This window comes from Mesocricetus auratus, unplaced genomic scaffold (genome assembly GCF_017639785.1).
Source record: "Mesocricetus auratus isolate SY011 unplaced genomic scaffold, BCM_Maur_2.0 Super-Scaffold_100025, whole genome shotgun sequence".
Taxonomy (NCBI): Eukaryota; Metazoa; Chordata; class Mammalia; order Rodentia; family Cricetidae; genus Mesocricetus; species Mesocricetus auratus.
In genome coordinates, this window is record NW_024429206.1 from 15,195,617 (window position 1) to 15,217,980 (window position 22,364).

The 22,364-nt window shown below is 42.9% G+C and overlaps 1 protein-coding gene across 5 annotated transcripts in view; it reads right to left on the bottom strand.

The window, feature by feature from the left end:
* The window catches only part of Mphosph9 (M-phase phosphoprotein 9), a 65,187-nt gene that overhangs the window by 20,552 nt on the left and 22,271 nt on the right, over positions 1–22,364 (bottom strand). For 3 of the 5 annotated variants that reach the window (XM_013120930.3, XM_040731161.1, XM_040731162.1), the window contains exons 9-15: positions 21,036–21,490; positions 19,948–20,106; positions 14,920–15,007; positions 13,453–13,668; positions 10,160–10,207; positions 9,270–9,334; positions 7,179–7,280 (exon numbers count right to left, since the gene is read on the bottom strand). In XM_013120930.3, coding sequence (XP_012976384.1) covers positions 7,179–7,280; positions 9,270–9,334; positions 10,160–10,207; positions 13,453–13,668; positions 14,920–15,007; positions 19,948–20,106; positions 21,036–21,490 — 1,133 coding nt within the window. The remainder of the gene's footprint in view (positions 1–7,178; positions 7,281–9,269; positions 9,335–10,159; positions 10,208–13,452; positions 13,669–14,919; positions 15,008–19,947; positions 20,107–21,035; positions 21,491–22,364) is intronic. The other 2 variants (XM_013120932.3, XM_013120931.3) reach the window with 1 other exon arrangement.

Here is a 22,364-nt window from a genome sequence, read left to right on the forward strand (position 1 = left end):
TTTGTTAAACAAGGCCATGCTATCCACACCCTTCAATGCATCTCCTCCACAACAGTATGTTCATGATTTATTCATGTTTATGTGCAGAGCTGTCAGTCACTGCTCCACTCTGATTTTGTCTCCTGATGGTAGGTACTGTTTCAGCAATTCTACAATTAACATGTGGAAGAAGTGATCTAAATTTCTAAAAACAACCATGAAATGTGGGGTACACTCATTACCTTCAGTCTTCTGGCAAATCATATGCTAGGTGAGCCCACTGGTCTCTGAGTTCTTTTCTTCACCTTACCCAAACTCTGGAACAAATTAAGTCTAGCCTGTCTGATGATGGGAACAGTACATACTATTATTTTAACTGTCATATTCCTGATTTCTCAGGACAATGAACATCTTTTCATTGCTATTGGCTGTTTTCTTTGCTTCTTTTTCTGTGCAGTTTCACATCCCATTACCATTTTTCTATGGAGGAAAGAAACTGTCTCTTACTGAGTTGTGATAGATCTTTTGTATTCTGAATATTCACCCTTAAATTTTCCTGTTTATTAAAGTAAAAATCACAGACACACACACACACACACACACACACACACACACACACACACACACGAACCAGTGAGATCACTCAGTGGGTGAGAGTGCCTGGCTGGCACCAACCCTGAGACCTGCATCTGATCCCCAGAACCATAGGGAGGAGGGAGAAAACTGACTTCTGAAAGTGGTCCTCTGATCTCCACACATAAGCAGTGGCAAGTGCGTAACACTCACACACAATTCAAAACGTACAAATTTCTTTTAAAGGTTTCAAGCATGTATAGACAGACACTCAATGACTAATGCTGGGCATGGTCTTCATTCTCTGTTCTACATCCCTTATTTTTCACTACGAATACGATTTAAAGCCCTGCTGAGCTTCGTCAGCCCTACAGTTCCCTGAAGCCATTGTTCTCACCGCACGCCTAGCATTTCTGCACACAATTTTAAGACTGATTGCATTTGTAAGATGCCAAGAGAATCTCAGAACTATTATAAATGCTGAAATTGAAATTGGTTATTTCCTATTGGGGATCAGGAAGATGTAGCTCATTAGTAACACTGTTTATCAAGTATTTTTGAGGCCCTGGGTATCATCAACAGCACTTTAATGATTCTGTTGTAGTATTTTCAGGTTACTTTACTAATAACAGAAGAGACCGTTATGGCTTGCCTGAGAAGCACATCAGCTTGACTTGATACAGACTTAAAAGAACATGTGCTTATCTTACAATGTTCAAGGATCAAATGAAGACCCCGTAAACTATATTTCCCAAATAAATGCTTGTGAATTTGCTTTTTCAGAAATTTGCTTTGCTTATGTATGTATGTGTTGGTAGGGGTATGCACATGCCATGTTTTGTTTTTTTTTTTTATTCTTCCACCACTCAGGTTCAGGGTTTGAACTTATTTCAGGCTTGGTGGCAAGGGCCTTTACCCACTGAGCCATCTCGCTGGCCCCAATCACTAGCACTTTGAAAAGAAAAAAAAGTATTCTATTTCTTCCTCAACTAGTTTTTTATTGCTCTATTATTATACTCTTAAAATTAATACAAATTGACAGTTCAGATGAGACATTTGTAATACCTTTTCTACAAAGGACAAAAGAATAAAAAAATAGTATTTCAGGTCTTACAGGACAAACATTATTCATCACCAATGACTTGATTTCGTTATTGTCACAAAAAGCAGGAAGATACATAATTGAATCAATTTCCTTTGATTTTTTCTTCCTTAAGTCAACAAAATACAGCCCTTTACCCTGGCTGGTCTGGCACTCACTTATATAGATCAGGCTGGCTTTGAATTCAGAATCTGCCTGTCTCTGTCTTCTGAGTGCTGGAAATAAAGGCATGCACCTCCACAGTCAGCCTCAAATGTTTCTTATGGGTGTGTGTTCACATGGATGCCAAAGGACAACCTCACAGAGGTCATCCTCAAAAAGCCTGTCCACCTCCTTTGAAACAGAGCCTTTCATTGGCCTAGAATTCACCAATTAGGCTAGGCTGATGGCCAATGAGTACCAGGAATCTTCTTATCGCCAACTTCTCAGTGCTAGGATTAAAAGAGACACTATCACACCTGGCATTTTTTAACTTTATTATTTCATTTTATATGTATTACTATCACATGCATGCCAGGTGCCCTTGGAGGCAAGAAAAGGGTGTCAGCTCCCCTAGAACTGGAATTACCAACAGTTTGGAGTCCAGCCCAGGTCTTCTGGAAGGGCAGCCCATGCTCTTACCGGCTAAGCCGTCCCTCTAGCCCCACATCTAGCATTTTTATGCGGGCTCTGGGGCTCAGAACTCAGATTCCTGAGTTTGTAAAGCAAGTGCTTTACCAACTGAGCCACACAAGCCCCAGCCCTGCCCAAACATTTAAAATTCCTCAGGCATACACATCACAAAAAATGGTGTAGCCTGGCTTTGGCCTAAAGGCTAAGCCTGCCAAGCCTTTCCTTTCACACATGGCTACCATGAATAAGAATATCACAACATATACATTTCCAGCAGCTAGATGTGTAGGCTGTCTTAAATACACCTCAAACACCTCTCACTACCCACCTGCAGCTTGCAAATCCAACAGGCCTTTTCAGTCCTCGCCCTGCCTGACATCTGCCTCAGGTGCCCTCCTCACTTCTAGCAGCTGTTCCACAGGCTCCTTTGCCAAACTCCTCTACCCAACACAGAAGCAGGGCTCCTGAGAGCTCCATCCTGTGCCCACTCCCACCGACACTCAGTTCCTATCAATCTTGTATCTATAAGCAACGCTGGCAGATAATGTGGCTCCAATGATGTAACTCCAACCTACAAATTTTGATCTCCACGCCTAAGTTTACAATTGCCCACACCGATTCAAGTCTGTGTGAATCCCAGGCAAAAATTCCTATGCCAGGCACCCTGATCTCTTCCTCAGTTCAACCCATGGAAGCTTTTGGTGGTCTCGCTCCCTTGCCTCACCAGCCAAGACACAATCTGTGGGTTCTACCTCCATAACTTTTCAAATTCTTTCTTCTTGTAATTAAACAATTCTTCGTATAGGCTGGAGAGATGGCTCAGAGGTTAAGAGCACTGGCTGCTCTTCCAGATGGTCCTGAGTTCAATTCCCAGCAACCATCTACAATTAAATCTGGTGTCCTCTTCTGGCATGTAGGCAGACACTGTATATGTAACAAATAAAATAAATAAATAAATAAACATTGCTTTTTAAAAAATTACATTCATTTATGTTGTATGTGCATAGACATGCCACGGTGTGTGTAGATGTGAGAGGACAACTCTTGGAAGCTGGCTCTTCTTCCACCAGGAGCCATGAGACCTGGTGGCAAGCACTTCTGTACACGGAGCTACCTCCTTAGCCTCAGTCTTAGAGATACCAGATACCCAGAAACCTGCTTTCCCCACACTGAAATGGCCTAACTCGTCTCACTGTTTCCATGCTTTCCCATTTCATCTTTCTCATGGCAAGAATTTTAAAAAAGCAAAAGTCAGAAGGCATTGTTTTTTATACAAAAATCTTCAGGGGCTAGCGAGACTGCTCCATGTATAACCTCAAAACACTAATGGCCTGGAATCCATTTAAAGGTAGAAGCAAAGAACTGATTCCAGGAAGTTATCCTCTATAGCCTCCGTGTATACAATGGCAAATGGACGGACGGACGGACAGACGGACACACGGACGGACGGACACACACACACACACACACACGGACACGGACACGGACACGGACACGGACACGGACACGGACACGGACACGGACACGGACACGGACACACACTACAGATCTTTAAAATCTCTGCCAGACACAACGGCACATGCCTTTAATTCCAGCACTCAGGATAAAGAAGCAGGGGGATCAGGCTGAGGCCAGCCTAGTCTACAAAGCCAGGACTATACAGACAGACCCTGCCCCAAAATATCTAAATTAAGAGGATTCTCAATGAACTGAGGGCAAAATTCAAATGCCTGCCTATGACTTAGAAAGTCATGTATGATCAACCCGCAATTTCACCTCGGGCTGCAAAACTTCCTGCCGTGACTATCCAGGCCATGTATCACAGTGGAAAAGTCAGCATGCCCTACAGGCTCATGTGCTGTGACACTGGTCCTGAGACACTGGTCCTGTTTGGGAGATTATGGGACCTTATGAGTATGGGGCCTAGCTGGTGGGAAGAGGTCACTGGGGTCAGGCCTCTGGACGTCATACACTCACTCTGCCTCCTGCCTGTAATGTGTGAATGAGTGGTGCCCTTACAATCCTGGTACCTTGCATCCCAACCTACAGAAGGACTCCCCACCCCCCAACCTTATGCCTCTTCTTTGGCTTCATCTCAGAAATTCAGTTTTTTATCTTTGGTTCCTTTGGTTTGGTTTGGTTTATGTTTTTATTTGTTTGAGACAAGGTCTTATATGGCCCAGACAGTGGAAGCAAGGATGACCCTGAACTGCTCATCTTCCCTTACCCACCTCCCACGATCTGGGACTGCAAGTGATAGTATTCACCACCAGCACGCCTGGCTCACTTTTTAAGGCTTATCTTTTATTGTGGGGCGGGTGTGTATACAAGCATGCCATGGTTCACATGTGAAGGTCAGAAGGAAACTTTTAGGAGTTGGTTCTTTCCTCCCATCCTGTGGGTTCAGGCTCAGGTCATCACACTTTGTGGCAACTGTCTTTACCTGCTGAGACACATTACATTTCTTTATAAAAAAGACTGTAAAAAACATTTTATTTTTACTTTTTAATTCTAAGTACTTGTGTGTTTGTGAGTGTGGGCTTGTATACACGAGTGCAGTTCCACAGTTCAGAAGAGGGTGCCATATCCCCCAAAGCTGATGTTATAAACAACTGTTTGCTGCCAACCTGGATTTTGAGAAGAACTCAGGTTCTCTGGAGCCATGAGTGCCCTTAATTACTATGTCATCTCTCCAGTACCTAACTTTTCTTTTAAATACAATAATCCATTATATTGTATTATAATTACTCAGCAAAGTGCTAAAAAAATGTTTTGACAATTACAGCTTAGGTTAGAATTCACAATTTCTTTCTGACAGACATCATTATGAAATAATAATCTACTTATTAATATCCTTAACACAAAAATCATAATTAAAAATCAAATTGTGATAGTTAAAACCCTTCTGTAAATGTGTCGTCTAGGTTAACACTCTGCCGGGCAGCACATTCCTGTAATCCTAGCATTTGGAGGCAGAGGGCAGAGGGCCAGCCTAAGTTACAAAGTGAGTACAGGGTCACCCAGGACTACATAGTGAGACTGTCCCAAAAATGAAGACTAAACCAAGGATTACAGTAAAGCTAATTCTAAAAGAATTAAAACAGAAAGTCACAGCTTAAAACAGATCCATCCACAACAGAAGAAAATGTGTGAGGTTTAGTGCTAAGGCTTTAAAACACTCTCCAGTTCAGTGTCTGTGTTCTTACAGGTAATAAAATGTGTTCCCTCTGCAGCTGTCACTGGAGAGGCAGCTGCCAAAATGAAGCTCCACCCCTTTGCAATAATGACTGAAGCAGGAACCATAAACAAATCAAGGTTCCTTCCCTTTTCTTTGCCTTTTTTTCTGAGACAAGGTCTCACTATGTCACTCTGGCTGTCCTGGAACTCACTCTGTAGACTAAGGTGGCCTTGAGATCTACCTGCCTCTACCTCCCAAGTGCTGGGATTAAAGATGTTTGCCACCACTCCCAATTATTTCTCTTCTTTTCAAAGATCGGGACACATGGGGATGTCATTTACACCCATCAGAAAGGATGATGGGGTTCAAGTTGTGGGAGGACACTACAAATGTCAGCAAACTAACAAATCAACGGAGTTTACATAAAGAAATATGCTGCTCACACTGGTGTTTGTTGCTTTGTTTTTGACACAGGGTCTCTCTATGTAGCCCTGGCAGGCACAACCAGGATAGCCTCAAACTCCAAGAGCTCAATCTGCTTCTGCCTCTACATGTTGAGATTAAAGGCATGTGCTACCATGCCTGGCTGTCATCCACACTGAACAGGGACAGTGGAGAAAAGTTAATGGCACAGCTGTCCATAATATGAGAGGCAGGTGGATCTCTGTGAGTTCGAGGCCAGCCTGGTCTACAGAACAAGTTCCAGGAAAGCCTCCAAAACAATACAGAGAAACCCTGTCTCAAACAACTGTCCAGATGGGCGTTTACTTCAGCAAAGGAACAAAGAACACAAAAAGATTCTGGAATGGAAAGTCAAATCTCACCAAGAAGGAAAATGATGGCAAATATGAGGAAGAAATGCTTGAAAAGACATAGGAACAGAGTGATATATAAAACTCTAATTAAAAATTACTATCCGGCCGGGCGTTGGTGGCGCACGCCTTTAATCCCAGCACTCGGGAGGCAGAGGCAGGCGGATCTTTGTGAGTTCGAGACCAGCCTGGTCTACAGAGCTAGTTCCAGGACAGCCTCCAAAGCCACAGAGAAACCCTGTCTCGAAAAAAAAAATTTTTTTAAACTGCTTAGGGCTGGAGAAATGGCTCAGAGGTTAAGAGTGCTCATTGTTCTTGCAGAGGATCTGAGTTTAACTCCTAGGACCCATGTCAGGAGGCTCACATCTTCCAGGAACTCCAGCTCCAGGAATCTGTTACCTACTTCTGAACTAAAGTGCACATACCCGCACAGACACATAATTAAAAACAATAGAAATAAATCTTTTTTAAAAGTTGCTTACATGGAAAAAGAAGGCCTTTTAAAAAGTAAGAGAAGTGCTCATGGTCACAGTGGAGAGAGCATCAAGAACACAACTCCCACCTGACTCTATGCATTTCTTAGTCTCAAAAAACGCTTCTTTGGCCAGGTGGTAGTGGCTAGGCCTTTAATCCCAGCACTCGGGAGGCAGAGGCAGGCAGATCTCTGTGAGTTCAAGACCAGCCTGGTCTACTGAGCGAGTTTCAGGACAGCCTCCAAAACAATACAGAAACCCTGTCTCGACCCCCACCCCCCAAAAAAATGCTTCTTTGTAGTGATGTGAATGACACCAAGAGATTGTGACTTTAATGCACATCTAAGACCACAGGATACTTAGCCCTGGCTTGCTAATTAACAGAAGGCCTCATGAGGAGCGTGCATGCACTACTTCTTGTTGCAAGGACACTACATGAAGTCACTTACTTGGCCCGGGATGGCCCCATGGGGGCTTTAGTGCTGTGACGAAGACTCATCATATTCTCGTGCTCTACTTGTTTCACCTGAGCTTCCAGTTTGGAGATCACCCTGGGTCAAAAGCAGTGAGACAGATGAAGTACAATGCCACAGACCGAAAACACAGATCAACTACCAGCTGATCCTTACTCTTTCCTCTTTAGGCAGGCAATGGTAGCCTGCTGCCCAGAAACTTCCTTCATACTAACATGGCACCATTAAACTTCGAAAAGCCAAAAGGGAAGGGAAAAGAACAAAAACAAGGAAAATAAGCAAGACAGCAAATACATTGGGCTCTGCAAAGCAGCATTTCAGACTACTAAAGGAAAAAGGGGTAAGCAGGCTTCTATGAAGTATGCAGGACAGAAATTCAACAACAACAACAACAAAAAAAAACAGCATTTTTTTTGTTTTGTTTTGGTTTTTGGTTTTTGGAGACAGGGTTTCTCTGTATTGTTTTGGAGGCTGTCCTGGAACTAGCTCTTGTAGACCAGGCTGGTCTGGAACTCACAGAGATCCGCCTGCCTCTGCCCCCTGAGTGCTGGGATTAAAGGTGTGCACCACCACCGCCTGGCCAGTACCCTAATTTTTAAAAGAAGCAAAGGCCAAAATATTTCTAATAACTCTCACCCCAGAGATGAGGCAGCAATTCATCTCATTTGTGCCATGTTCAGAAAAATAAGCCCCTTCAATTCTCTCACCAGAAGATAACTACCCTAGCCAACTGTTTCCAATTAGCCCGGCCTTCCTTACTTTCTTTTAAAACATTAATTTGCTTCATTTACTTCAGTGTGTGTGTGTGTGTGTGTGTGTGTGTGTGAATGTGCGTGCACAGTGCACTCGTGCTCAAGTATACAAGTATAAACCAGCCACTGCAGGTACGTGGAAGTCAGATGCCAACTCTCAGGAGTCAGTTCTCTCCTGCCACCTTGTAGGATCTGGGGCTCAAACTCAAGTCATCAGGCTTGTACACAAGTACTCATCTGCCCTTCTGTCCATTCTTTAAACTCTGTGTATAGGGCCAGCGAGATGGCTCAGAGGGAAAAGGAACTTGCTACCAAGCTTGAGAAGGAATGGCTCTAACATGACTGATAATCCTGCCAATGTGGTAAGGATGGAATGGATCAGGCAGATATATAGACACGTTGCTGTTCTTCTCTGTGTAAATCCTTCAGACTGCAGTCAATTTCTAAACTTGGGGTATTATTTGATCCAAACACAACTATTAAAGAAACCAATTTAGATACTCCTTTTTTAAAGGTTTAGTCTTAATAATGTGCAGATGTGCGTGTCTATGTGCAAGCATGTGCTCACGGGTGCAAGCACAAAGGTCACGAGAGGAAGCTGGATTCCCTGGAGCTGGAGTTACATGAGGTTGTGATCCACCTGACATGGGTGCTGGGAACCAAACTCAGGTGCTCTTAATCACTGAGCCATCTCTCCAGCCCTAACTTAGACATTTCTAATCATTTGCAATATTGATCATTTATGATTGCTGCAAGTCAGATCAGATCATTAACAGTCTCCAAGCCAGGTCTTTGTTTGTTTGTTGTTGTTTTGAGACAGGGTTTCTCTATATAGCCCTGGCTGTCCTGAAACTCATTCTGTCGACCACACTGGACTTGAACTTCCAGGAGATCCATCTGCCTCTGCCTCCTACTGCTGTCATTAAAGATGTGTGCTACTACACATGATCCAAACCAGGTCTTTAAGGAAGTGGATTCCTGCAAACATTTCGAGAATTTCATTTTCTTCTGGAGCATAAGAATAACTCAGTGAACTAGATTGCTTCTTCCAATTCCTTCTAGCAGTTATCATTCAGACTTCTCATTATTAAAAAAAAAGCATTAATGTCTCAGAAATGCATGCACCTGAGGCTCAACCACCAATATATTCTAATCACTTAATAATCTTCTGAGCTAAAATGTAACATATTTCCACATCCAAGGATTAGGATAAAACTACTTCTCTATTTTAAACAGCCTCAGGAGAGAGTGTATTTTCCTGTCAAGACAAACACAAAGGACAATTAGCAGTATGTTTTATTAGTAGGACACTTACCTTTTCAAATCAGAAATTTGAGTGTGTGCATCAAGCAATTTGTTCTCAGTTGTGTTTAATGTATCCTAAGGGGAGAAAGAATTTACATAACTGAAGATAAGCAGGCAGACGGAAACTTTTATTTTAAAATGTGTGATATAAAGCTAATGTAAGGCTAAACAGTCAGTTGTTAATTATCATGGAACCCAGGAAGGATGGCATCAGCATGGAACCAATCCAGGCATCTCAAGGGGGAAGCGACAGCATAAACACTGACCTATGCCCAGGGCTCTAACAGGCCTGCTAAACTAGAAGCAACCCCACATTAAGATGGATCTATTTTAGCTACAAACGTGACTGAAGGCTTAGCAGAATAGCACAACAAAAACCTTCAGTGATGCTTCAGATACTCTGGTTTATTTCTGGACCCAGTCTTAGCTGTAGCTACACAGGCCTTTCCACTAACCTTACAAATCTATAATCCCTACTGTATACGATAGACTGGCTGGAACTACTGACAGCTTACTTACTGTGGGGCTTCAATGAGTTCAGATATGTAACTGAAAATGGTGCTTCAGTTACGATTTCAGACACGAAGGATAAACTCATACTACTCCATCAAGTAATACTTTGGAAATGTTAACTTTCCATGTCTAGGGACCTGTGCATCATGTAAATTCTTCTGCCTTGTTTCATCTCAACTCACATCCAGTGCAAGAGCCATTCAATAGCATTTGGTAAATTAGCAGATCTCACAAAGGTGTCAGTCAAGTAGAGCAGACATTTGAAAATAAAGATATCAGTGCAGGAAGGGTAAATGCACAGACCGGTTCAAACAGCTCCAGATGGAGGGATGGGGAAGTGGCAGCTGTTTGCCCTACAGAAATCCCAGGACAGAGCCCACCCTTTACCTTTACGCGCCCATGCTCTTTTCCAAGGGATTCGTACTCTCCTAAGAGCTGCAAAGAAAACACAGTTACACCACAGAACTAAACAGGTAACAAAAGAACTTCAAGCTGCCAGTGTCAGGAAAGAAAGGCCAACACAGAACCAGCAGTTCTAGAGAAAGGAATGAGACAATTCCTGATAAAATGTCTGAAAGCTTTTTAAGTATGAAACAACTTTAAAAACAAAATAGAATAACAGTAATACAAACCCTCAACATAATAGTAAAATGTATTTTACTGTCTTTTTAATTTTTTGTTACATAAAATTCTCATATTATACTTTCCTACACTTATTCTATAACATAAAAATACAATGACAAAAATCCCTAGTATTATTTAGAGATCTGTATGGTGGTACACTCTGTAATCCCAGTATTGGGGGCTGCAGCAGAATGATGGCAACTTTGACGCCAGCCAGACCTACACAGTGAGAGGCCCAGAAAGGCCCAAGATGAGGACAGAACACACTGCTATGGCAGGAAGTATGAAAATGGTTCTTAAAATAACAAAAACATTCTGGGCGGTGGTGGCACACGCCTTTAATTCCAGCACTCAGGAGACAGAGGCAGGCAGATCTCTTTGAGTTTGAGACCATCTTAGTCTACAGGGTTTAGTTCCAGATCAGCCAGGGCTACACTGAAAAAAAATCCTGTCTTTAAAAAAAAAAGTTCTAAAAAAAAAACTTAGAAAACAAATACAAAATTCCCAGAGTGAAAGTCTCTTAGATGCCCCACAAAATAATGAACATGGAAAAACTGTAATGTTTCTGACAGTACAGGACCCAAAACTCCAGAAGGGGTAAAAGAAATAGGTGACAAAGACCAGCTAACCACAATAGCATTGCTGAAAGGCAGAAGTCACAGGCCATGATGACACTGATTAGAGCAACTAGAAGCCGTGGTATAATTACTGCAGCATCTGAGCATCTCATCATCTCACCTGGCTTCCATTTAGACTCAAGGAACTACTTCTACGTACTCCATGACAATAAAGTCCAAACCCAAAGAAAGAAGCATGACCAAAGCTACCAGAAAGACTTCAACACAAAACGATTTCAGATCATTTAAGTACCATAGCTTAAGAACCCAGGTAATAATAATGATAACACCACCAACAACAATCTTAGTCAGCAAGATAGCAGGTGAAGGCCCCTTCCTAAAAGCAACAACCTGATTTTGATTCCCAGGACCCACAAATTTTCCTCTACACATGTGCCATGGTATACGTGCATGCATGTACACACACATACACAAATAAACAAAATATAAAAAGAAACCTTATGAAAAAACATACAACCTGGAACCCAATCCAGTATCAATGTCTTATTAATCCAATTTTCAGTGACATAAAATCAACATTAAAAAAATTCAAACCAGCCGGGCGGTGGTGGCGCACGCCTTAAATCCAGCACTCGGGAGGCAGAGGCAGGCGGATCTCTGTGAGTTCGAGGCCGGGCTGGACCGATAGCCTCCAAAACAATACAGAGAAACCCTGTCTCGTTAAAAAAAAAAAAATATTCAAACCTAGGTCTAGAGACCTAGCTCAGTAGCTAAGAACAATGGTTGCTCTTCCAGAAGATCCAGGTTCATGTCTAACTGCAGTTGCAAGGAATCTGATGCCCTCTTCTGGCTTATTTATATATCAAGCATGCATACAGTGCACATACATGCAGGCAAAGCACTTATACACACAAAATAAAAATAAATAAATCTTTTAAAAAATTTTAAACCTGAGTTGACCACACAGCTGGGAGGTGGGGGCAGAAGCTTTTGATGTGCAAGTCTGTGTTCAATCCCTGGAAGCCACAGTGGAAGAACCCAGCTCTTGACAGTTGTCCTCTGACCTCCACACACATGTGCCAACACTCACATATACACATCATATAAAGTTAAAAAATCAAACCGAAGCCAGGTGGTGGTGGCACACACCTTTAATCCCAACACTCAGGAGGCAGAGGCAGGCACAGATCTCTGTGAGTTCAAGGCCAGCCTGGTCTACAGAGTGAGTTCCAGGACAGGCTCCAAAGCTAGACAACAAACAAACAAATAAAAAGATAAATCTAACAGAACTGGGCAATGCTGCTATACATCTTTAATCCCAGCACTCAGGAGGCAGACACAGGCAGATTTCTGAATTTGTGACCAGTCTGGTCTATAGAGCCAATTCTAGAACAGTAAGGACTACACAGAGAAACCCTGTCTCAAAAAGACAAAAACAAAAACAACCTGACTTTCTATCTAAAGGACCACGAGCATCTACTGGCAGCTCTACTGGCAGCACAGCTTGAACAGTGTTCTGGACTCTATCCATTGCACCCAGGGCAGGGAATGGAGAATGGATGATGGTGACACACCACAGACAGTGCGTGCACACACACACACACACACACACACACACACACACACACACACACACACACACACACACAAGCAATGATACCATTAGGGTCCTAGATTCTATCTGCAGAATGGGATTTGGGGAGGGGGCTGGCAACACATAAAAGTAACAGCAAATAGCCAGACACGGGAATGAACACCTATTACTATGTACTCAAGAGACTGAGGTGAGGGAATCAAGAATTCAAGACCAGTCTGGGCTACATGGCAAGACCCCGCCCTCTAAAAGGCCCTGTCCTGAATCTGGCTTTTATCATTTTACCCTGCCAGAGACAAGATGTCAGGACAACACAAAAGTTGACAAACTAGAAACAGAGAAGTAAGGGAGTTCAGCCATCTTTCTACAGCTCTGACTTCCTGCTGCAAGATGACTGTGACCACTTCCACCAAGAGGGTACGCAGAGCTAGGAGCAGTTACCTTAGACCAAAATGCACCTAGAAAGTCATTGCAGCTTCAGAGAGTACAGTAGCTACAGATGTTACTTATAGCCAGCTACAGTTGGTCTGTGAAATGGTCCCCACAGGCTTCTGTTTGAAGACTTGGTCCCCAAGCTGTTAGCATTGTTTAGGAAGGTGGTAGAGACTTCCTAGAGAAACTGAGTCACAAAGGTTGGGCCTTGAGCTTTTATGGCCTGGAAGAACTTCCCGCTCACTCTCTGCTTCTTGCATGTGGATGCAATGTGGCCATGCAGCCTCCTACTCCTGTCACCACTCTTTGCTGCCTGCAACCACGGCGTCCTATCATGAAGAACTATCCCTGAGGAGCTGTAAGCCAAAATCAACCCTTTCTCCCTCAAGCTGCTTTTGTCAGAGGAACCTGGACGGCAGCCACAGAGCTGAGCTCCTGGGCTGGGTACTTACATCCTGAAACATTTTGTTTTCTTGTTTCAGCCTTGCTTCTTTGTCATCTGAGAGTTTGTAAGCATTCTCAAATGCTTCTTCTAGATCCTGCAGTCGACATTTTAACCGAATTATGGTATTATCTTTTTCTTTATTGCTCGTTCTCATTTCCTCGATTCGTTCCTGCAGAATTTTGGAGGCACTGCTGGCTGCGTTGAAGCGTTCTCTCAAATCATTCTACGTAGTAAAGACAGAGATAAATCATCCCAAGTGAAAACAGTGCCTCAGTACTAGCTAATAAATTATGGACATTAAAATAAATTTTAAAAAACCATACAAGTGAAAATAAGCTACTCTGACATTTTGTTGTATCCCAGGACAGAGTCTAGAGAGTACCACTCTAATGGAATTACTCCATGAGATTAACCAAAGGTAAAGACAGAGCACAAGTATATAGGGGTACAATTATTCCAGGACTTGCATAGACAGTACTGTCTGTAGATCAACCTAATGAAGACAAATAACCACAAACATCAGAGGAATTCTGAAACTGTGACTAGAATACACTGTTCTTCACCATACTCTATGAAAACACAAAATTAAAAACTTATCTCAGGGTTAACATTCATTCAATGGTAATTTCTGGACTACCCCAGATGCCAGGCCACAGGATGCCAAGAAGATTAAAGCTGGACACAATGCCTCTTGCCTGCAGTCTAACTGATATGGAAGGCTGAACTGCAAAGGTTTATATTCATAAGTACAAGACCACCCTGAGCTAGAACACAAGACCCCATCCCTAAACAAAGCATCAGAAAGGAAGATTAAACAAGATGATAACCCTAGCTTTGTGGTGGAGGTCATCATTTAAATAAAGCCAACAAAGGACTGGGGTGACACAGTTAAGCAGACACTGGCCAACCTTGGTGAGGACCTGACTTCCATTCAGAAGGGAGCTGGGCATTAAAGCAGACACAATATATAGAACAAAACAAGCATTTTCCACCACAATTTTGCTTATAAGGTAATATATAAAGAATAAAACATGACATGTGGTGGTGCGCACCTTTAATCCCAGCACTTGGGAGGCGGGTGGATCTCTGTGAGTTAAAGGCCAGCCTGGTCTACAGAGCAAGTTCCAAGACAGCCAGGACTACACACAGAGAAACCCCGTCTCAAAAAAACAATAAGATAAAATAAAACATAATACAGGAGGAGAAAAAAAATAATATAAAAGCTTAAGCCAGGTGTAATGGCACATGTCTTTGATCCTAACACTTGGGAGGCAGAGGTAGGTAGACTTCTGTGCTGTATGTTCAAGGCCAGCCTGGTCTACATAGTGAGTTCCAGGACAGCTGGAGCTACAAGCTTTTTTAAAAAAGCTTCTGCACTCCTATGTATACACCTAGTAAGTAAGAATTGCGGTGATGCATACCTTTTACACATTATATATTAGAACTGAACCAGCCCCCCAAAACAAGCACTTACCACTTCTATTTCTAGCAAATTATTCTTATTTTCAAGTGTTCGCACACGACTAGTAGCTTCATTCAATGCACTATCCAACTGGCCACATCTAAGAAAAGCAAATTTAGAATCAGAAAACAAAATAAGTTCTCTTAAAAGCATTCAACAAACCTACTAGGTTTGCCTACATGAAGTATAAGCAAATTCTCAGATGTTAGTTAAGGCCCAAGATGCTGCTTTTGTTTAAGTGTATCCCAGACAGTCTAGTATCTAAAGATAACCTGGCAAAACAATGATCAAAAAGATCCCCAGGACGCCAGGCGTTGGTGGCGCATGCCTTTAATCCCAGCAATCGGGAAGCAGAAGCAGGTGGATCTCTGAGTTCAAGGCCAGCCTGGTCTACAGAGCGAGTCCAAGACAGCCTCCAAAACAATACAGAGAAACCCTGTCTCAAAAAAACAAAAACAAAAAAAACAACAACAACAACAAAAAGATCCCCAGGAAATACCAAGACTAAGAAGTTTAGTTTACAACACAGCATGAGACCTTGAGTTCAATTATCAACACCAAAGAAAAAAAGTGGAAACATTAAGATTTGAATAGATACGATACATTCCCAACAGTAATATGAAAAGGTGGGCAGAATGTTTCCCTCAAGAAACCCAAATGTGGCATTTGTGTATAATGAAGATTACTAGGCCCTAATGGACCAGTCTTGAGGATGTGCTCAGTGAAATAAGTCTGCCACTGCATGTCAGGTGCAAAGCATACCCCTAGCCTCTGCAGAAGCCTGGGTTCCATTCCCAGCACCAAAATAACAACAAAAAGAAAAAAGAAATACTGTGATTCCACATACAGGGTTCAAGTTCAGAGACAAACAGGACAGCAGCAACCAGTATCAGGAGAAAGAGTGGAACGGGGATAACGGTCTACAGAGAACAGGGCTTCAGTTCTTAATTGCTTTTTGTCTTTTGCTTTTTCCAACATTTATCTATTGACACTGAGTGGGGGGCGCCTGCTGGGGATTGAACCCAGCACTTCACACATGCCAGGCAAGCACTCTACCAACTGAGCTATGTCCCAATCCAGAATTTCAGAGTTGGTTTTTTCCCCATTTAATTTAGTTAGTGTGTGGTGTGTGTGTGTGTGTGTGTGTGTGTGTGTGTGTGTGTGTGTGTGTGTGTGTGTGTGTGTGTGTGTGTGTAAAGACAAGTAGCAGAAATCGCATCTCTCCTTCCTCCATGTGGGTTCCAGGGGTAGAACTCGGGTTGCCAGGCCTGGCAACAGGCACCTTTACCGGAGTTTGCTTTGCAAGTGGAAAATGTTTCTGAAGATGGATGGTTCTTGATAGCTACACAATAGTGTTAATATAGCTCAGCTACTGAGCTGCACACTTAAAACAGTGAATTTGTTATACAAAATTTGATATTTTATATTTTTAAAATAGTGAAAACTGTACAAAATAGCTTGATGTTAATGTGGAAAAAAATCTGTCTGAACACATGCATGCCCAGGACATAAAGAGCTGGGCTATTTGGAGTCAGGGCCCAGCACCCTTCTGAGCAATTTTAAACTCAACATTAATGCACTGTTTTTTTTTTTTAATTAAATGTTTACATGTGTGTAGGAGCTGGAGGAATCAGCTGTCATCTACAAGAACAACACCTACCTCCTCTAGAAAGAGTCTCTCTCTTTGGCCTGGAGCTCACCAATTATGCTAGATGGGCTAGCCAGTAAGCTCCGGGATCTTCTCATCTTCTCTTTCATGGCACTGGAATTACAATTGCACTGCCATGCCTGGCTCTTTTGTACATGGGCAATAGGATCAATCCCATGTCCTCATGGCTACAATTCAAGAGCTTTGTCCACTGATCCATCTCCCCAGCCCTGAAGTATGATTTTTTTTTTTTTTTTGAGACAGGGTGTCTTTGTGTAACAGCCCTGGATGTTCTGGAACTCACTTTCTCACTCTGTAGACCAGGCTGGCCTTGAACTCAGAGGCCTGCCTGCCTCTGCCTTTCCATGCTGGGCTTAAAGGTGTACCCAGGCCTGGCATTTATTTTTTAAATAATTTCTTTTGAGATTTTATTTATTTGTTCTTTTTTTATTTATTTTATTTTTGGGTTTTTCAAGACAGGGTTTCTCTGTGTAACAGCCTTGGCTGTCCTGGAGCTCACTCTGTAAACCAGGTTGGCCTCGAATTCACAGAGATCTGCCTGCCTCTGCTTCATGAGTGCTGGGATTAAAGGAGAGAACTACCACCACCCAGCTGAGATTTTATTTCGTGTGTGGGTGTTTTGCCTGCAAGAATCTGTTTTCCATATAAGTACTGTAGTGCATTGGATCTCCTGAGACTAGAATTACAGTTAGTATCTGCTATGAGAGTACTGGGAGTTTCCTGAAAGAACAGCCAGTGCTCTTAACTGCTAAGCCATCTCTAGCCTCATGGTTTATTTTATTTTTAATCATGTGTACATATTTGTATAGGCCGTGTGTGTGTGTGTGTGTGTGTGTGTGTGTGTGTGTGTGTGTGTGTGTGTGTGTGTGTGTGTACACCATCAGTGGAAATAGATTCCTGGGAGCTAAAGTTACAGGCAGCTGTGTGCTGCTGACATGGGTACTGAGAAATGAACTTGTATCCTTCTGGAAGAGAAATATATGCTCTTAACTGCTGAGTCATCTCTCTAGTCCCTAAATTATGATTCTTATAAAAAATTCCTTTGCAAGTTATCGCAGACCTCAACAAGGTCCACAAAATTCAGTCACCATCTGATTCAGTATTTAATGATAAATAGCAAATTATAGAGAATAGGTTCCTCCATCTTATATTCTTCCTGAGGCCATTTCCAGGGTTACCTAGAATCCCATGGAAAACTACCCAACTCAATTCTAGGAATCAAAGCTCAAGATGTCCTAGCTAATTTATCTTAGCCTTTGTTAAAACTACTTGTTTGTATGGAAACTCCTCCAGCTAACTGTTTATCTTAGCTTCTGTTAAAACTGCCTGCTTCAAACTGTTTACTCTGCAGCTGCCAAGAGAGAGGTCTAGATGAGGTCTCTGCTCTTAAAAACCATGTTCTGGACACCTGGGGCCACACCTAGATCCACCAACACTTGGATGAGGTCCCAGCCAGCTGGAATAAGACTTTCAACTGGCCACACTGCCTGAGTGATCATCTCTGGTGACCATTATTCCCTGGGACTGGAGTTAAAAACAACTAGGAACCACCTGACATCAGTGCTGGGAGCTGAACTCAGGTCCTCTGGAAGAGCAGTGTGCATTCTGAATCATTTAGCCATCTCTTCAGTCCAATCTTTTTTGTTTGTCTTAATGGTTAAATTTGCTCTTTGACTTGATCATACATGTATATGATACAATCTCTTTACCCGCCCCTTGTCTCCCTCTTCTCTGCCTCCTCACCCTGACATCCCTCCCCCAGGTCCCCCTCCTATATTCCTGCCTTTTGTTTTACTTTGTGACCCACTAGCCAGCTTCACAATCCTGTGAATTAAACAAAACCAGAGTTAGGTACCACAGGAGGAAGTCTTGTTTTGCTTCGGGTGCTGAGGGTGGAGCTCCTGAGTACGAAGCACACACACAGCTACTGAACTACGCTCCAGTCCTCCTGTGTATTTCACAACTACAACTCATACCTCAGAAAACAAGTGAGACAGCTCAGCAGGTACCCTTAACCACTGAGCCCACTCTCTAACCCCGCAAACAGCCATGTTAACAAACACAGCAGCTAGTAGCTATTTAGCAAAAAGCCTAGTTTTTCTTAAGTTCTGAAAGCTAAGCGACTCACTAGACAAGGTCTGTGGCCCCCTGCATCCCCTTTTCAAGGGGTGTCTTTTTTCTTTTGCCTCAGGCACTCATTGCTCACCTAAACCTCCACCTGTTTACATCCTACTTCAGTTCTAAGAAGTTGGAAGCACTTGGTCGTCAATACTAAACAGTGTTATAAGGAGTAGAGCAGTGAGTTTGACCACATACAAGAGTGAGCAGAGCAGTCCTGAGGCAAGTTCAAGTTCATCCCCTCTGCATTCCCGTGCCTTTTTGAGAGGCAAAGCTGCCTCTGTAGACTTAAGAGAATGGTAGTAAAGTTATTCATGACAAAGATATAAAAAAATAAATTTAGAACTGCCTTGCCACATACACAAAAGCTCAGCATTCTTTCTCTCTCTCTCTCTCTCTCTCTCTCTCTCTCTCTCTCTCTCTCTCTCTCTCTAATAAAACTAGGGTTAAAACACAAGGTCTCATGGCACTAAGCCATTTGAGCTACACTCCCAGGACCAAAATCCCATCTTTCTTTTTTTTTTTCCCCCTGAGACAGGGTTTCTCTGTGTAGCTCTGGCTGTCCTGGAACTCACTCTGTAGACCTGGCTGGCCTCAAACTCACAGAGAATCTCCTCCCTGTGCCTCCTGAGTTCTGTATGGGATTAAAGGCATGCACCACTACAGCCCAGATAGAATTATTTTGTGTGTGCATGTCTATATGTGTATGTGAATACATACAATGTGTGAAGAGGTCAGAAGACAACTTCAGAGGTCGGTTTTCCTCCTCCACCATGTGAGTCCCAGGATCAAGCTTGGCTTACCCGGCCTGGTGGAAGTGTGCTCCATGTTTAGCTGCCTCACCAGCCCATACCCCAGAATTCTTCCTTTTCCCAGAGCTCCACAGTAGTGAAGATCCTACAAATTATATTACTCTATAGCTTCCTTCAGAATTTTATCCATATAAAAGGCATGGCTTAGGGTTGGGGATTTAACCCAGTGAAGGTCCTGGGTTAGGTCCTGAGCTCAAAAAAAAAAAAAAAAAGTCAAAATAACAAAAAGGCATGGCTTGTATCAGAGAAAATTAACAAGGTTAGTTCAAATCTCTAAAACTAATCCCTCTAGTCTCTAGACATGTCCTAGTTTACATGTCTTGTGGTAAGTTTTCAAATGCAAAGCACACATTTTTCATGGCATTTTATACCATACTATGATATACTTTGTGGACACAATCTACCCAAGTTGGAGAAGCACTAGATCCATGATATTCTCACCTATCTGCAAGAATTTCATTTTTCTTCTTCCACTCTTCAATGGCAGAGATGTCTTTGGCCTCTAGTTTCTGTTTCAAACTACTTATCTCTGATTCATAATAAGCCCGAAGATCCGCTATGTGTCGTGCTTGCTTCTCCTTGAGGTTCTGCCTGATTCTGCTGGTAAAAGGGAAAGACGTTCTTAGGAAAGTGCATCCTCTACCCGGAAAGACATTCAAGTCACATGATTCAGGGCTCCCTGAAAGGGGTAGACCTGTGGCAGCTAATCTTCACTGTCAGCTTGACAGGAATCACATAGGAGACACAGAGGTGTGTCTGCTAGGGTGTTTCCAAAGAGGGTTAACTGACCTGCCCTGAAAGTAAGGAGGGCACCAGTCCATGGGCTGGGGACCCAGACTAAATAAAAAGGACAAAGAGGGTAAAGTGAGCTGAGTATCAGTCATCTCTTTGTACCTCCAGATTGCAGACATGGTATGACCAGTTATCTCATGCCCACCACCCCGCACCCCGCCATCCCTCCTTCTCATGGTGATGGACTGAATCTCCTCAAACTGTGAGCCAAAATAAGCCCTTCCTTCCTTAAGATGCTTCTGCCAGGTATTTGGTCACAGTGATACGAAAAGTAGTTACCACACACTCCAATCATTCTCATAGCCCAAGTACAAACTGTCCCTCCATCCACCCCAGAAAACACAACAGAAGCCCCATATGCCCTAGACACAGAAGCATTCTGATTAGCTACCATTTACAGGATGCATCTGTCAGCACCTTTGCTTCTCATTTTGAGACAGGGTCTCAATGTGTATCCCTGAATGGCCTGGAACTCAATATGCAGACCAGGCTAGCCTTGAACTCACAGAGATCCACCTGCCTCTACCTCCAAAGTACCGGGATTACAGGCATGTGCCACCATACCGGGTCTTTGTCAACATCTTATCTTACACTTCAACACAGCTGTCAATACTGAAAAATGTCACTGGTTACACTTCATTTTATATTTTACTGTGGTCCAATAGAAAATCACTTTCATCATTCAATCAGACATCACAAGTCTATTAACAGTATTAGCCAGTCGCTGAAATACATACTTAGACAACATCACAGGATCTTCCAAGGAAGCCAATGAAATGCATTCTGGGACACTGTTGGCTGTACCTGGGAGCTGGGACTGACTGACTGAGGCAGAAGCCACTGTGACAGTGTTTTCTTCGTCTACAGTTTTGACTGAGGTATCGTTGCTAGTTATGGTATAGAGTGAAGGGATCGTGGAACTTGTTCTACTTTCACTTTGGAATGCATGGTTTTTCCAAGTGTCCACAGGTGATGCTTTTGTAGCTGAAGGGTATTTGGGGAACCCAGATACCTGAGAAGCATTATGACTTGCTTGTGAAAATGAGTCAATGTCAGAGTGACTAGACAGGCTTGGCTCCAGAACAGAGTCTAGGGAAAAGGATATTCTGTCATCAAGAGCATTCAAAAAGTCATGGGGCCGAATCCCCGCAACCTGCTCCTTTGGCTTCATGTGTGTGGTTGGATCCAGGACCTGAAAGTAAGATTGACAAGCATCAAGTTGAGGCCTTGGCATGCAAGCTGACTCAATAGCTGTCTGGAAAGTGGGCTTCAGCTCTCCAGAGCAGATGAGGCCAAAGAGAACATCCTACTGAGTCAACAGATAACTGGGGTTGGAAACAAAGATAAGGTCCCCCTCAAGAAATAGCTGGCTTTTATTTTGTTTCTAGAATAGGGCAGTGACAGTCACTTCATCTCATTACTGGAACTAAATTTAAAGATGCAAAACAAAATCATTTAAATGGTATTATAAACAATGAAAACATCTGACATCAAAATCAGCACCTTAAAAAAAATTCTGTAGGCCGGGCGTTGGTGGCGCACGCCTTTAATCCCAGCACTCGGGAGGCAGAGGCAGGCGGATCTCTGCGAGTTCAAGACCAGCCTAGACTACCAAGCGAGTTCCAGGACAGCCTCCAAAGCCACAGAGAAACCCTGTCTCGAAAAACCAAAAAAAAAAAAAAAAAAAAAAAAAGAACCCTATCGTGTGTGGGCTTTTTTTTTTTTCCCTAATGTGTATGGGTATTTTGCCTGCATTTAGACTGGGCACCACTGGCATCCTTGGTGCCCTGGTAGAGGCACCATCAGATCCCCTGGAACTGGAGTTACACAATTATAAACTGACATGTAGATACTAGGAGTTGTTCCCGGATCCTCTGGAATAGCAGCCAGTACTCTGAGCCATCTCTCCAGTCAAAACTACTGTAATTTTTTTTTTTTCCGAGACAGGGGTTCTCTGTATTGTTTTGGAGCCTGTCCTGGAACTTGCTCGGTAGACCAGGCTTGATCTCGAACTCACAAAGACCCACCTGCCTCTGTCTCCCGAGTGCTGGGATTAAAGGCGTGCG